This window comes from Lepidothrix coronata, unplaced genomic scaffold (genome assembly GCF_001604755.1).
Source record: "Lepidothrix coronata isolate B3197 unplaced genomic scaffold, Lepidothrix_coronata-1.0 Scaffold14, whole genome shotgun sequence".
Taxonomy (NCBI): domain Eukaryota; kingdom Metazoa; phylum Chordata; class Aves; order Passeriformes; family Pipridae; genus Lepidothrix; species Lepidothrix coronata.
Genome location: NW_016690194.1, coordinates 1348380 through 1363799, shown reverse-complemented (window position 1 = coordinate 1363799; position 15420 = coordinate 1348380). Strand labels below are relative to the sequence as shown.

Sequence of the window (15420 nt, the reverse complement as noted above, 5' to 3'; positions counted from 1 at the left end):
CGGTTTGACTTCCACTTCTGACTTCTCTACCTCCTTCCCTGAAATGGTGCATGGAAAGAGAGAATGGAAAATTGTGGTTTTCTCTGATGCTCCTTCCTCCTCACACTCTTCCCCTGTTCCAGTGTGGGGTCCCTCCCACAGGAGACAGTCTCCATGCTTCTCCCCATGGGGTCACGGGTCCTGCTAGGAGCCTGTTCTAGCACGGGCTCCCCTCCACAGGTTTAGTCTTCTTTGGGCATCCACCTGTTCCAGCATGGGGGGATGGCTGCAGGGGGACATCCTGCTTCACCATGGTCTTCACTGCAGGCTGCAGCAGAATATCTTCTTCCGTGCATGGAGCACCTCCTACCCCTCCTTCTTCACTGACCTGGGTGTCTGCAGAGCTGTTTCTGTCATGTATTTTCACTCCTCTCCCACAACAGCATTTTTTCCCCTTCTCAAACATGCTATCCCAGCAGCACTGTCACTGACAAGCCTGGCCTTGGGCAGAGGTGGGTACATCTTGGAGCCAGCTGGCACTGGCTCTGTTGGACCAGAGAGAAGCTTCCGGCAGCTTCTCATAGAAGCCACCCCTGCAGCCTCCTCAGTACCAAAACCTTGCCATGCAAACTCACTACAAACGGAAAACCATAAAGGTGGTCTTTGCCTAATAAAAGTCTCATCACTAAACTAGATAGAGAACTGGAGAATATATGATAAAATTAATCCTGTACTAATTGAAGAATAGGATGTACACCTTGACTTTTCGGCTTCCTCTTACTTGTTTCACTTGCATGGGAAACAACCAAAATCCTGCCATGAAACACAGCATCTAATATTTTAGATATCTGCCCAATGACATTTTTGTTTTACTATACTATGCCCCTTACATAATGCAGTACAAAAGTTTCACAAGGATCAAACATAAAAGAAAACAACACAGGACCTAGCAAAATAACTCTACAGCTGAAAGAAAAGTGTCCAAGGCAAACACAGTGACCGTTGCCTACATATCAGAAATCATCTAGAAGCAATAACTGAAACAGAGAGGCAAACATTATCGTGTCGGGTTTGGCCGGGACAGAGTTAATTTTCTTGTTAGCATTCCTTATAGTCCAGTGTTTTAGACTGGTCACCAGCTCCACCACTGTTTTAGTTGTTGCTGCACAGTGCCTTATACACCATCATGGACTTTTCTTTTTCATTACGTCCCCAACCCATCAAGGAGGCTGGGAGAGGACACAGCCAGGACAGCTGACCCAAAAGATATTCTATAAAATCAAACTCAGAGATAAAACTCTGTATATGTTTGTTTTTACAAGACAGCTGTTCCTTGGGGTGTCCTGGTGCTGACTGATAACTGCATTGCTGTTTTTTTTTGTTGTGTCTCCGTCCTTTTTTTTTCCCCCCAATTCACTTATTAAACTGTCTTTATCTCAACCTTCAAGCTTTTTCTTGCTTCTGCCCCTTCAATCTTCTTCCCCATCCTGATGAAGGGGGAGTAAGCAAATACCTGTGTGAGGACTTTCCTGCTGGCTGTGGCAAACTCATACAATTATTTACTAACAAAAAATAATTTTCATGCAGAAAAAGAATTTAAAAACCCTACAAAAAAGTCTGTTTCATCTCTAACTTCTGTTTCACTACAAGTTTTGACCCTTCCCTCAACAGTCTTTTCTCTCTACATATGAAGGATACATAAAAGCATTTAAGACACTCTTCTTTTTTAAAAATGTCATACCCCAGGCTAAAAGTATTAACCATCTTTGCAGTAAAAACAAGAAAAAGATGTTTTGAAAAAAACAATCGCAATCCAACTAAACAGATAATTAATGCATACAGTAATTAATGATTTTAGCTTTCATCTATGAGTGTACTAATCTTACCTCCATTGCACAGTTCTGGAAAATGCTGGATAAACTAGTATTATGTGAAGAGTTGTGCTCTGATCTCTCAGAATCTAGAACTTTCATACTTCTGGGGAAAGAAACTTCACCTGCACAGAAAGAGTTGTTTTGTATTTGTTTTGTATTCAAGCAAATAGTAATTAACCCATTCTCAAAGAAAATAACTGCTGCTTAACCAAGGCAAGAAAATTGTACCAAAAGATGTCCAAAGGTATGTGTAACTCACTGACATTATGATTACAATATAGATAAATATAATGCTTGTGATTAACATTTCAAGGTTATTTTTCTAACACAATATATCACAGATTAGTAAAAGAAAAACACAAAAAATAAAGACTGGCAAAGAGCAGTAAGACTGCTCAATGTATATACTCTAAAAAGTTGGTGATGATTTCTTGAACAATATGTCCACATGTAAATTGTAAAGAGAAGGATAGTACCAGCTGAAATGCACGATACCAAATATGCCATTACTGTGCTTCAGTTTTCCCTGGCTAACATTGCAGTAAAACAAATGCGCTTCTTTGGTAAGGCTTGGTTTCAGGGTTATGAGTTTCGGTCTGGGGAAAAGGAGTTGTAATATATTCACCAGAAGAAAACAGTGAAATTGGCTTTAGGAGGCAAAATTATCAGCATTACTTTTTACAAGGCCAAACTTTTCTACTGAAAAAAAATACTACCAGCATTCCCTTATTATAAAGAAGGCTATTCTGATTTTTCAGCTCAAGTTTATGTTTGTGAACAAATTTGACATAGCTTGTTGGCTGCCACTCTTTATAGTTAGCGCTTATAACCCTTCTAACTAACTGGAACTAGAAGATATCTTTCAAGATTTTGTGAGACAGGGCCAGCTTATCTCCCGTCTGCAAGACAGTTATTCCTCTCCTGATGCAGACAGTTTTACAATATTTGTATCATTTTTGTATTGCAAAAAGACCTAAATCAACCTCAGAGCTGGTTCAGTAACATATCTTTTTTCTCAAAATAAGAATCAAACCTGAACTGAAAATTATTATATTTATTTAATCCAGTTTTACATCTGGCGGTGGGGAGGGGAGGACAATTTAGCAATAGGTATATAGTCATCAATTATTTACCTTTACAACTTCAAATCAAGTATGTATCCAACACTCCCTATTCCATGGTAAAGATGAAAAATTTTTGCTTTGGATTTTTTGTGTGCTTAAGGCTATGGAGTTAGTTTTCTTGGTTTGGTTTGGTTTTGTTTGCTTGTTTCCCCCCTCAAAAGATCTGTCTTTTAGTTATGCACCTATTGCAGTTCTTGAACTGCTCGTCTTTTCTGTATTATTTCAAGAACTTTCAGGGTATTATGACTACATGAATGAGCAGGTCTTTCTTGCTATAACTAGTTAGGAATCTTCCTATCACATACACAGCAGAACCATATTTGTTTTGTTAAATAATAATAACCATAATAACCATATTTTATGGTTAAATTCCTGCATTTTGTATCAGCTTTTTATACATCCAACAAAGAGAGAAACATTAGCTAAATATTTACTAATGCAAGAGAAGAGTACAGAACAGAAATAAAAATATGCTTATAATTCTCTTAAGGGCTTGAAATAATTTCAGATTAGCATAGCTTTCACTGTTTTAATGATTTCACATACAATAGTTTTCCCTGTTTGTTGTATTATAATCAAGTTATGGGGAAAACAAAATCAACTAATCTCACCTGCACTGTAATGCTGTCTTCCTGCATCTCCACTGCTACTGCTACTGCCAAGGCTAGTAGTGCTTTGTCCAAGCTCATTTGTAATTAGCCCTGGGGCTCCAATTCTTGACGACAGATTATCTCCTAAAATATTATCTTCAAAACCTACAGGGAAGTTATAGTCTGGTTGGTTGCTTTCATCCTTTAATGCAAGAAGAAAAATAGTGGGTTTGAGTACTTCCACATCCATTATTTGACTTCTATCTTTATCCTAAAGAATAAATAATTAAACTAGCAGATTAAGATTAAATCCTGACGTAAAAAAATTGTTAAATGTAAGATAAATCTACGTAACCTCAAAAAGTGCAGATAATGGATGAAGCAGGAAGATACTGAAAAAATGACAGACTTTAACAACAAAAATACTTTAGCTGAGGATCACACTGAGTGACAAAACTACAGGGATATAAACTTATTCACTACAGGAGAAAAAGGACAAATTACGCATAACTGTGATTTGATAGACATTACAAAAAATGAAGGAATTGTCAGAAAAAAGGTTCAAGTTGAAGTCACATTCTGAGAACTGAAAATAGGAATGAAACATATCAGCTGAAATGATGCAGCATTAACACAGTCACCAAGACACAAGATGCAAGAAAGACCAATAATTAGGATATTAAAAAAAAGTGATTTAAAGAAATAAAATAGGAGAGAATGAAAGGATGCTTGAAGAAAAGTAGAATAAGTCACATCAATGGAATTATGAGCCATTCAACAAAATTCTATGTAATAGGTCAGTGTAATAGAAAGGCACAGAAGACACCTTTTCATAGGAAAAAAAACTCAGGAAAGAAAGCAAAGCACTGAGTTCTCACTGTCATAGGCAAAATCTAGGTAAAAACAAAATTAGAATTTTTTAAAATTTATTTAATACTGGAGAGCCTATTAGCAACATAAGTTAAATTTGTTTCATGTAGAAATTAAGCCAGACAGCTATCTTCCCCTTCTCCACCTTTTATGAACACTGGGCGAAGAAGACAGAATTTGAAAAAGGCAACAAGAATCTTATCAGCCTGAAGAGGAGAGATAAAAGAGCCTTAAAACCAAACACCAGATTGAGGGGTTAACTGGATCAAGCAGAGGTCCTTCTAAGTAGAGAAAACTGTTTGAAGCCACAACAACAACACGTGTAGAAAAGAGGAAGTTACAATATTCATCCATCTATCTCCTCCTTCATTCTTGTAATTATGCTCTGAAATGTTTTACTCCAAAAATGACTCTGTTAGTCACACAAGAACCATAACATTTAGCATCCAAATTCCCAACAAGTAAGTTTACTAGATCTCAGGCTGTACCGTACGACTTTCAACTTTGATTCCCACCAATATGACTTCTTAGGTTTGTGATTTGTTTTCACAACCTTAGTTTTTGTATAATAAGACAGGCAGTGTGGCATCATTTAAGGTAACACAATTTTGTTCTTACTAGGGTTTCTTGGCTCAGCTTCTTTAAATATAAAGATAAATAAATAAATAAATAGGAGGAATGTTGAGAACAAAAAGTTCAAGCTTTCTGCACCAAGACCACTTAATTTGCTTTTGTCTGAAATGTGGGTTTTTTAATGGCAAGGGAAAATACCATGGATAAAGCATAATTTTATTAGCTAATCTAAGTCAATACTTAATAAAAAACACCTCCTTGAGAAGCAATCGTCTGAAGACAAAAGTTATCCCTCTAACTTTGTCTCTCCAAATTTGTCATATTGAAAAACACTTACCTCATCATCTGAGTAACTATATGCCGAAGTCACAACTCCCCACATCTTACTGGCTACATTGGCAGCCTGCTTCATGCCTGATTTCAAAACATCCATTTTTGGTCCAGACAGTATATTGTCTAACTTCAGATTGGATAAAGTTGTTACGACAGTTCCTAACGAGCCATGTTGAGAAGAACGACCCAGTCCTGTCAAAGATGAAGACCGCTCCTTTTGGACCTGTGGATGGGTTTGTTGCTTTGATCGTTCAGTGAATGTTTTGGATCTGGAGACAGAAGGACTTCTTCGATTTTCATAAGACTTAGGCGATGGCAGGACAGGATCCAAAGGTAGGCTTGACCTCCTTTCTTGGGAGTGACCAAGTGTACCAGAAGCTTCTGCTTCCTTATCTGGCTTATGCAGTTCCATGCTGGGAAACTTACTACCTAATGGGTTCTTCAAATTCATATAGCTCTCTATTTCATCTGCCAAATTACGTGCTGCAACTGGTGATATCAACTTTTCCCCAGGTTCTGGATAACTTGGCTGCGTGCTGTCAGTAGCTAGCAAAGATAAAGGGTCCAAGCCTACTTCAACATCTTCCCTTTCGATAGGCTTAACCACTCCATAAAAGCTATTTCTTTTGGCAGTTGCATCTTCAGATTCTGGTTTTTGGGTTTTGGACTCAGCTGACTGTTCAAGGTTCATGTCTTCCACTGCAGTCACGTTTTCACCTCTTCCATTCTCAAGATGCTCCTGCCCTTCCCCAGGTTCTTCCACCACTTGTGAAGACTTATGCTCTAGTTCCCAAACAGTCTCAGTCACACAACTCCAAGTCCCACTTATATCAGAAACCTGCTGGTCAACAATATTTTCAAAGCTCTGGGATTTATTCATATGACAGGGTGAAGTTTTGGCTCCTGATAAAGCTGCTGTTAGAATCTTGGCATCCGCTCCCATCATTTTTGCTATTTCTTTAGAATGCAAGTCCAAGCTGCCTTTTTTCAGCAGCATTCCTGCTCTGCTTTCACTGCTGAAACTGCAGCTTCTCTCTGAAAACAGTTTCTGCCTCTTCTGTCTTTTTTCACTTGTTTTCTTAGGAAGAACATCACCAAAGACTACATCTTCAACTGAATCCTGAGTTATAAACAGTGGGCTAGAAACAGTTTCTAAAAGAGAAAATGCATTAATATGGTATTCATAGCCACCAAAAATGTTTATTTTCTGAAATCATGTGAAATCTCCTTTATTTCCTTATCAGTGAGACAACTGTGAGTACCACAGTCTCAAGCTATCCATTAAGAAGTTACACTAGCATTAACAAATTATTTCACCAGCTGCAAAGGCATCCTGAAGATCAAAAGCAATCTACTCTTTGGAGTCAAAGCCGTTTAAGCTTCTACCTCCCTTCCCTGTGCCAACGTCCAGCAAAGAGGAGGTACTACATCCATGGACTAAAGGAAGGTAAAATTCCAAGTAAAATTGCTCTAGTTGTTTGTGGGGTTTTTTTGTTTCGTTTGGTTTGTTTTTTTCCCCAAGAGCTATAGTCATAGATCTATACATCAAACTTCGTAGCTCATTCAAGTTCTGAAAAAAACTATCATGTGTTTTTGCCCAGTGTAGATGCATTATTTCATTTATGACAGAGCAGTATATTTAGAAAACACCAATTAAATTTAGCATGTGGAAGATATAAACTGATCTCATAAATATTCCTATTTCCTCAGGGGAATTGGGAATATTAATTGCCTAGATAACTTTCTGCTAGCTAGGTAAAAACTTCCATAAGTATGGAAATTCTACCATATTAGGATCTCAGCAGAGGACTCATTGTACCATATCCAGTCCTGGAGGATGTTTGAGTCTCACATCAATGCTGCTTCTTGGCTAGCCACCAGTTCTTACAATTGCCAAAAAAGTTCTGGGCAACTTCGTACCTGAGACTCAATTCTTTGCTATCAAGCTAGACTGAAACTGGACTACCTTGTCCTAGTAAAGGACAGACACAAAGGCAGAAAAAAATTGAGCCCCAAGATTTGGCTTTTATATATCCATAAATCTTCCTCATCGTAAATCTCCAAATAAGTAAAAAGATTTTGTGCAACACAAAGATAATATGTGTTGTTCCCACACTATACATGGGCAATGTAAGCTACATGAATAAAGAGACTTGTCCAAGATCAGCAAGGTTGAGATGACAAAATCCAAGAGTAGAGACACTTAATTCTCTTTGTCACAGAACATTACTGAAACACTCAATGTGGGACAGGGAAAAATCTCGATTTTGATCTACTCAATAGTGATTTTCAACCTTAGAATCAAGAGGTTCCTCCTAAGTCACTTGCAAAGGTGGAATGCAAATGCCGTGTGAGGCATCCGTACCTTGAATAGAAGTTTTGTTTCCTTCCATAACATGAAACAGATTACAAAACGCTGTAGCACAACAAGACCAGGATTTAGCAAGCTCTGTTTCACCCAGTGACTTACCCCCACTGCAATTCCTTCCACTGCTATCAAAAATGCCAGATGGAACTTTCACAATACTGTTACCCCAAGCAGGTGGATCAGTTGGACTCAGAATTTCTGTATTCAGCTGCTGCTTTTCGTAAGATTTCTCTGCAGAAACCTCTGTAAGAAAGAGAATGTCAACTTTACTAGATTTAACTAAATAATTTCATTTGCACTGTTAGGTAAAACAAACTCCAACGTTGTTCCCTTATGTAATAACAGTCCAAAGGATCAGTCCTACTAGGTACTGAGCATTTCCTGGAAGTAATATCCAGGAAGGTGACAGTCACCAGTATTATACAGAGACTGCTTAACTGTTCACAAGCTTCCAGCATTTGCCAATTTCTCCCCTTGGTATTTTTTCAACTAATCAAAGTAGAGCAAGAACAGCAGTTCGCACATTTTCATGCAGGGCTACTTCTTTAATGAAGCTTTAGAAGTTTAACTCACATAAAGGATCTAGTAACCCAGGTATGAAACACATTCAGTATTGAAAACAATACAATACAGGAAAACTAAGGGCAAAATTTGGACAGAAGACAGAAGATGACCATAGGGTCATCTACAGCTGGGAAGAGTTCGTAAGAAAAAGTAGTGTCTTTTATTAGGTCAACTGGTACAGATAAAAAAATTGTCAAGATTTCAAACATATAAATGAGAGCAATGTAAAATGTAAAATACTGTGTACCCCAGCACTTGTACAGCACTTGTACAATTTTTCCATCTATATTAAATTAGTCTAATAAAAAGCTATTTCTAACTGTATTTATTCCACTGCCATTATTTAGGGCACAGAAGTAATACAAGAGATTTTATACAGTTATATTTTGAGCTTGGTAACATCACTAATACATCTAGTATTTGTGCTGGTTCATAATGCATGAAACCCATTTATTACCAAAAGCCTTCATCAACTTAAACATGCATACTTAACCTTCTATTAAGTCTCCAGCTCTAGAAGAAATATCTTTGTTTAGTGGTGTTTCAGTTGCAGGAAGATTATCTCCATCATCTCTTAAAAGTTCATCCTTGGATCCATAACCCTGGTCTGACTGACCACCTGTTTGAAGAAATACAAATACGTACCTCAAATTTGTTTCTCTTTCCTAAATTTGTTTTCAATAAGAAAACAAAAGAATTGAAATTATTTTGTTCCACATGTTGTTTCTCCAGAAAAGTTCATAGTAAGATCTCCAAAATGCCTAATTTGTGGACAGATCTACTTGGTGATGATGACAGCAGAGATAATTACTCTATACCAATCCAAATTTACTTTTCCAATTAAATTAAAGACCAGTTTTTCCCCCAGAAACATTATGGGGACTAAATACTTTTAATGCACTGTATCCCCCTTCATTCCTTTCCTATCTCATTAGCATGAAATATTTAACTGCTGGACAAGCTAAATTCTCAAATGCACCTACAAAAGAAATTTAGATGAGCACAACAGTAATTAAGCAAGCTTCTAATAATGAATACAGTCCTGAAAAAACTGTACCATAAACTGTGCTATATCTTTGTACTGTAGGGCAAAGTATAAATTGTAATAGGAAAAAAGCAAAAATGTAAACATTTTTTACAAGTCTGTTCTACCACAATACCAGTAATTTGACACCTCTAACTCACTCACTCAAAAAAAAAAAGGAAGTTTATAGTAGTCCAAAAAGTCAGTCACAGGAAACAATCTAGAAAGACTCTTTTTTCTCTGCTATTTTTATCTGAAGTGCTGCTGCATGTGCAAAAAGACAAATATACTATATGGGACATATCCCTCAGCAACATGTTAAATAGGACTGTTTATATGCTTTAAAGTACCTATTAGAATACATTACTGTACCAAAAAAGATCAAAGTGTAAGTCACTGAGTGTGAAAGGTACTAGGAAGCTCCATAAAACTTGACTGACAGACGTAATTTATTTACCATATGTATTACTTTTGGTTTATTTTACCAACAAATAACAAATAGGCAAAAAAGAATTATAAGTTTGAGCAGACATCAATTAATACAGTTGCTACTATACTAAAAACCTTTTATATAGAAAATTAAGTTCTGAATTTCTTTGGTTCTTAATTTCTATCTAATTTCAATAATGTTAGTATCCCTGCTTTGCACAGAAGTGAAAATACCCTATCAATAAATGGGTGAATTACCTGCAGAAGTAACATTCAAGGGTAGAAATAATGCACACGTGCATCCAAGGCTTCACACCATATGTCTGCACCCCACACCGTGATAGCCAAGGACAAATGCGGCACCCAAGAGACAGCAAAGAGCAAAAAGCAGAGCAACAAAGAGCAGAGAGAAGGGAAGTTCAGTAATCTAGGCAGACATATCAGATGAAGCACAGGAATCAGACTCACAGTCCTTTTTACAAAGGGCTCAAGATATTAAAAACATGAAGAGTGTGCAAGAACCATCTGTACATTAAGTTTTGAAGTACACACAGAAAGGAAGTTTAGTTGAGACTGTGCACAGGTAGGATGTGATCAGTACTAAAGCAAATATGAAGAACCATGCATTTTGTCTTGCCATCTCAAATAATTAACTTTCTGTGCACTCTTTTTAATTCGGTTTATCTGGAAGAGGGCACACCATGTTTAAGGTGGAGTTTCTGCAGCTTATCCCATCTTTCCATTCTAATAGTTTCTCATAAAAACTGCATTACAAGGTTCGGATAATTTCTGTATTTATTTCAAAGTTTAGCAACTACCATTAAGAAAGCTGAATATGGCCTTTAAAAGCATATTTTACTATAATCAAACATAACACACTAATTCCATGAATGCTAATTAGGCCTTTCTGGAATAACATCAAGGAGAAACATTTTCAAGCGTTATCTTCTTATCACCTCAACAACTATCATTCCTGTCCTTTAACACAGAGCAAGATTTTACTGACCCAGACTATCACTTCTACGAATAAATGACAACAGGCAAAAATTAAACCGCTTCATACCTTTTCTGAAGATTAACACAAAAAGCAAGGTATATGAGAGCACAGTAAGACATTTATTTTAACTTAACAGTATTTCTGCTATGGTTCATTCTAATAAGAAACATGATCTGCAAAAAAGGAGTAATATTCAACAACAATGTATTTCTTTTCTACACAAGTTAACTCCATGCTTCAGTCTCTAGAGCTTCAAGAGGGGAAGGTTTTAGTTATGGAGGGGAAATCAACAGGAGACTAAAAAAATTTAGGCTTTTGGGGAACTGTTAGTAGTGAAACCCAGCAGAATCTAGTACCTGTGCTAGAGTGATTATCAATGGAATCAAGCCTGACTAAGTCACTGACGAAGAGAGTGTGCTCCCCACTGTTAGCATCATTAGAACTATCCACGCTACCATGGCTCACCATGTCCCCATCACTTCCACCTGTGGGATTCCGCAGAGCTAAAGAGATGAATGAGAGCTGGTTAGTAAGAGAGGATTTAACTTCTCAGGTTTTTAAACAAATCTAACCTTTTCAGACAACAGTAAATACTTCTGCTTGCACACATAAGAATATGAAATTCTAGCAACAGAATTCAGACAATTAACCCTTCACTGTGCAAAGGACATTCTAATACTGTTTAAAGCATCAAGTTGGCAATTATCAATTTCTATATACTTAAGGAAAGATTTTCCACTTTAAAAAGCCACAATGTTAGCTGCAATCCCTCAGAAAGCACATCATGCTCTTGTTCAGCAGAAATAAATCCATTTCAATTAACTTATTACCTGATATCACAGGCACTTGTGGGCTCCGTGTTGATTTCTTTAAGCACTGCCTAAATTGTGCTGTGCCATGAACTACGTTTCGTACCTTTGTCCACAGGAATATGCCACTGCGGTTACTGCTAGGCCAAGAAGACTCTAAAACCGCCTACAAAAAGTCACATTGTAATAACAAAAACAGTAAGAAAGTTACACTGAAGAAACATGGTACAGTGAGCAGGTTCTTTTCCCTAATCAAAAAAACACATTTCCTGTAAACCATGGAAAGTAGGACAAACACTTTAATTTTTATGAGCCCTTCCACAGCTCAGTATACAAGCGCTGAGTAAAAATAAACAATGGATCGAGATTTCTTTAAGTAAACACAGTGGGCTCTGTTCTTATTTATATATTTTGACAGCACCACATAGCTTATAATGCAGTTTCATCAGCATATTACAGGAACTTGGAAGCAAAGAAAAGAGGGGCAGGCTACTTCCACTAGCCCAATTCCAGCTTTCATCCATCTTGGATCTTGCTCTCTTAAAGAATATACCTTGGAACAGATGTATTTGACATTGAAGCACCAGACGGTTCCAAAACTTGCAAATGGAAACACTTTAAATGTATATTTCAACAGAATTTCTGGTTAGTCAAACAGCACAGGAATATAAATTTATCAGTGTAAAATCATGCCATGTAGATCTAGTCAACAGTAAGTACGTCCAAAAGAATTGCTTGACCAACAGAATCAGCAAATCCAAGTGAAGACCTCTAAGAAACAATGTTCAAAACGTGTTACAGGACGTTGGGAGTGACAATAGCAAGAGAGATACTGGTCCCTTACCTTATTGTAATAACCATAGGTGATGGCATTTGGCTGTATTCCAGCATTTTTCATTTCAAAAAGGACTCTCACAGCCTGAACAGGTTGACCCCACAGTCCACAGAGCTGCATTACTACTCTGTAGCAGACCTGACAAGATAGAGAAGTTCAGAAATGAACTGATGACAGGAACTGTGAAACTGCTTATGTCCAACTTTTACACATCTGAAAGGGAAAGCCACATGAGAGCAACTACTTCGTCCATACACCCCACAACTTGAAGAGGGAGCAAAAATTAAAGAGGAAATCACAGGAGCTGAAATAACATCGGCAGTCACATTGTTGGGCATGCTGATTTTTTTTTTTCCATTTGGCTCTTTTGTTTGAGAAACAAAAGGAAGTAGGGAAACACCCATGAGAAGATCAGGATAACTTGCTGCTGTGTGCCTGTGGGTTCTACTGAAAGAATAGTATGCTGCACACAAACCTATTATCCCATCAGTGTGATATGGCTGCAAAGCATTAAATCAAAGTGCCTTTAAAAACAGGGATACTCAAGAATTTTCTTCTGGAAGTCATTTGAGAGATGATAAGCAACACTAAGCTGGAGTATTTAACCCAGCTGACACTATGCTGGGGATGAAAAAGGAAATTAAATTCCAGTTGCCCTAGTTAAGCAGACTTATTTGAGATGATTTTAAAGTGGCTTTAAGAAAGGTCAAACCTTAACCTGGTGGTGGCAGTGAAACAGACTGTATTTGCACCTTCTGCCCTACTCCATGTTCATGGCAGCTTTTTTTTATTTGCACTTGCCTCATCTAGTGGTTCCACATCGGTTTTCCTCATTTTAATCAGAACATCATATGCCTGCTGCAGCGCTTTGACCTTGGGATGTGCAACTCTGACATAGGCTGGCAGACAAATAAACCATAGGCTGTAACTGTGACTGAAGAGACACTTAGCCCACTGTGGGGGGTTTACGTAATACTTCTTGGCTAATTTATGGGCTGTTTTTATCTCCTGTGAGGGAGAAACAAAACAAAAAAGCAGACAAAAGATACAACACTCTGAATCTAGAAGTCATTACTAACTCAGATACTGGCTTCTTAAGAGTAAGCATTTAATAACAATCCACACATTCAATGGAAGATCCCTTCTTACTACTCTCTTATTAAGACTCTCTGCAAGCAAAAACTAGCATCAAGATTAATCTTTTTTTTCCCCATTAAAGCATTAATTTTAATTTAATTTTATATTACTGTCTAAAGATTAAAAACGCATTTCAAAATAAACTGTAATCTCAGATTCTAATTTGTTTATCTGTTCTCTTTCTTTTTTTTTTTTTGCAAGTGTTCATTCTCAGGAGTTACAAAGACCAAACCTCTAACAACACTAACTTACAGTATAAATAGGTAGTGGCAGTTTTACCAAAAAGTTCCTATCTTTCAGTGTTCATACAGTGATTACAGTGAGACTCATCTGACCTGTTTTGTCCTCTTTGCCATGAGTGCTGGACTATTTGAAATGCTACTTCCAGCTGGGTGTCTGCTGAAGGAAAGCTTGAGCTCCTGTGGCCTGTCAAAGAGCTTGAAATCTAGTCGTGGGAAATTTTTATAGCTATATAGATGATTAAAAAAAAAAACAACAAAAATAAAATATTTTCACATACCTGCTCACAGCAGGAAAGCCATACAAAGACACTGGTGTGGCAAGAACTGACAAACAGGAGAGTAAAGAATCAGGGGGGAAAAGAGAAGACAACAAGCTCTTTTTAGCCTTACTCACAAAGTTACCACAAGAAGATGCCTTGGATATAAAATCTCCAGAGACAATGGAAATAAGAAACAGACTGCTATCCAGGTCATGAAGGTCAGGGAAGCACAGACAATAATGATCAACAAGGACAACAGCTGAAAACAGAACCTTCGTGATCTCCAAGAGAGACAGGAAAAAATCATACCCAGAGTGTCTGAAACTCCATACTTTCTGCACAGGGCTGAAAAAGACTGAATTCAAGAAATCTGAAAAGCGGATGTTTTATTATTTTGGTTCATCATCTGCAGATCAATAGTACTGGGTATGTTCATAACCCACCCTTCATTGTTCCCAACCTGGAACAAAGTGCACAGCACTAGCTACAAAATACACATAAATGGCTCAAACAGGAAGAAAGACACTGAATAAATGTAGAAAAGTATTACTATGAAGTTGGCAAGAAGTTACTGAAAAATTAATACCATAACCCACATGCCCTCAAATATACACACAAAAAACACAGACTTCCAGAACTTCAGAAACTTACCAGAATTTTGGCAGCTCCTATCTTTCTAAGGGTTCTTCTAAGCACTGTATTAAAGCAAGTCTTGCACTAACTTGCATGGAACATCTGCCCTGCAGATGCATTGTAAGCATTCTAGTTTCACTCTATGTGGCTGTTTAACTGGTACCTGTATTTTGGCTCTCGGTCCTGTCCATCATCAGCAGGGGGCTCTGGTGGCATTATGAACACTGTGTGTTCACTTTTTAGTGACTCATCAAGCTCAATCAACCGTGCATCTTCGACAGAATCTACATCGAACTGAAAACAGAGTTTGTACACTAAGTACAGAGTTTGGCTTTGTAACAGAAATGTCCTCTTTAACTTTAATTATGTTAGAATACGTAAAAATATATTTAATACATGCTGTATTTGATTAGATATAAAAGTTATACTTGTTCTAATTACTCAAACACCAAATCCACAGCCTTGTCTTTCCATTTTTATTTCATGATCAGATATTCCTAAACATTCTGAAGGATGAAGTACCTTCTCTCCTTTTTCTGTTCCTTTATCTGGAAAGAGCTGGGAAAAGAAAAAAAAAAAAAAAGAGTTTCTTCTCAACTCAAAAATACCCCCCTAAATAATTGTATTAAAGCTGTGTCATTTACTCAAATATTAAAGAAGAAACACTAAATTTCCATATTATTGTAGAAGCAATTAAACTGTTTTTCAAATACTTCAGCCAAGAATTCAGCATGCGTTCAATCTGTTGACATTATCTACCAAATACAAAATCCTAAATT

The 15420-nt window shown here is 37.2% G+C and overlaps 1 protein-coding gene across 1 annotated transcript in view; it reads right to left on the bottom strand.

The window, feature by feature from the left end:
* The window catches only part of DENND4C (DENN domain containing 4C), a 70082-nt gene that overhangs the window by 14172 nt on the left and 40490 nt on the right, over positions 1-15420 (bottom strand). The window contains exons 14-25 of the mRNA XM_017806074.1: positions 15164-15199; positions 14805-14935; positions 13842-13974; positions 13171-13377; positions 12379-12507; positions 11556-11700; positions 11082-11228; positions 8769-8894; positions 7814-7954; positions 5348-6495; positions 3589-3769; positions 1866-1975 (exon numbers count right to left, since the gene is read on the bottom strand). Of these exons, the coding sequence (XP_017661563.1) occupies positions 1866-1975; positions 3589-3769; positions 5348-6495; positions 7814-7954; positions 8769-8894; positions 11082-11228; positions 11556-11700; positions 12379-12507; positions 13171-13377; positions 13842-13974; positions 14805-14935; positions 15164-15199 (2634 nt within the window). The remainder of the gene's footprint in view (positions 1-1865; positions 1976-3588; positions 3770-5347; positions 6496-7813; positions 7955-8768; positions 8895-11081; positions 11229-11555; positions 11701-12378; positions 12508-13170; positions 13378-13841; positions 13975-14804; positions 14936-15163; positions 15200-15420) is intronic.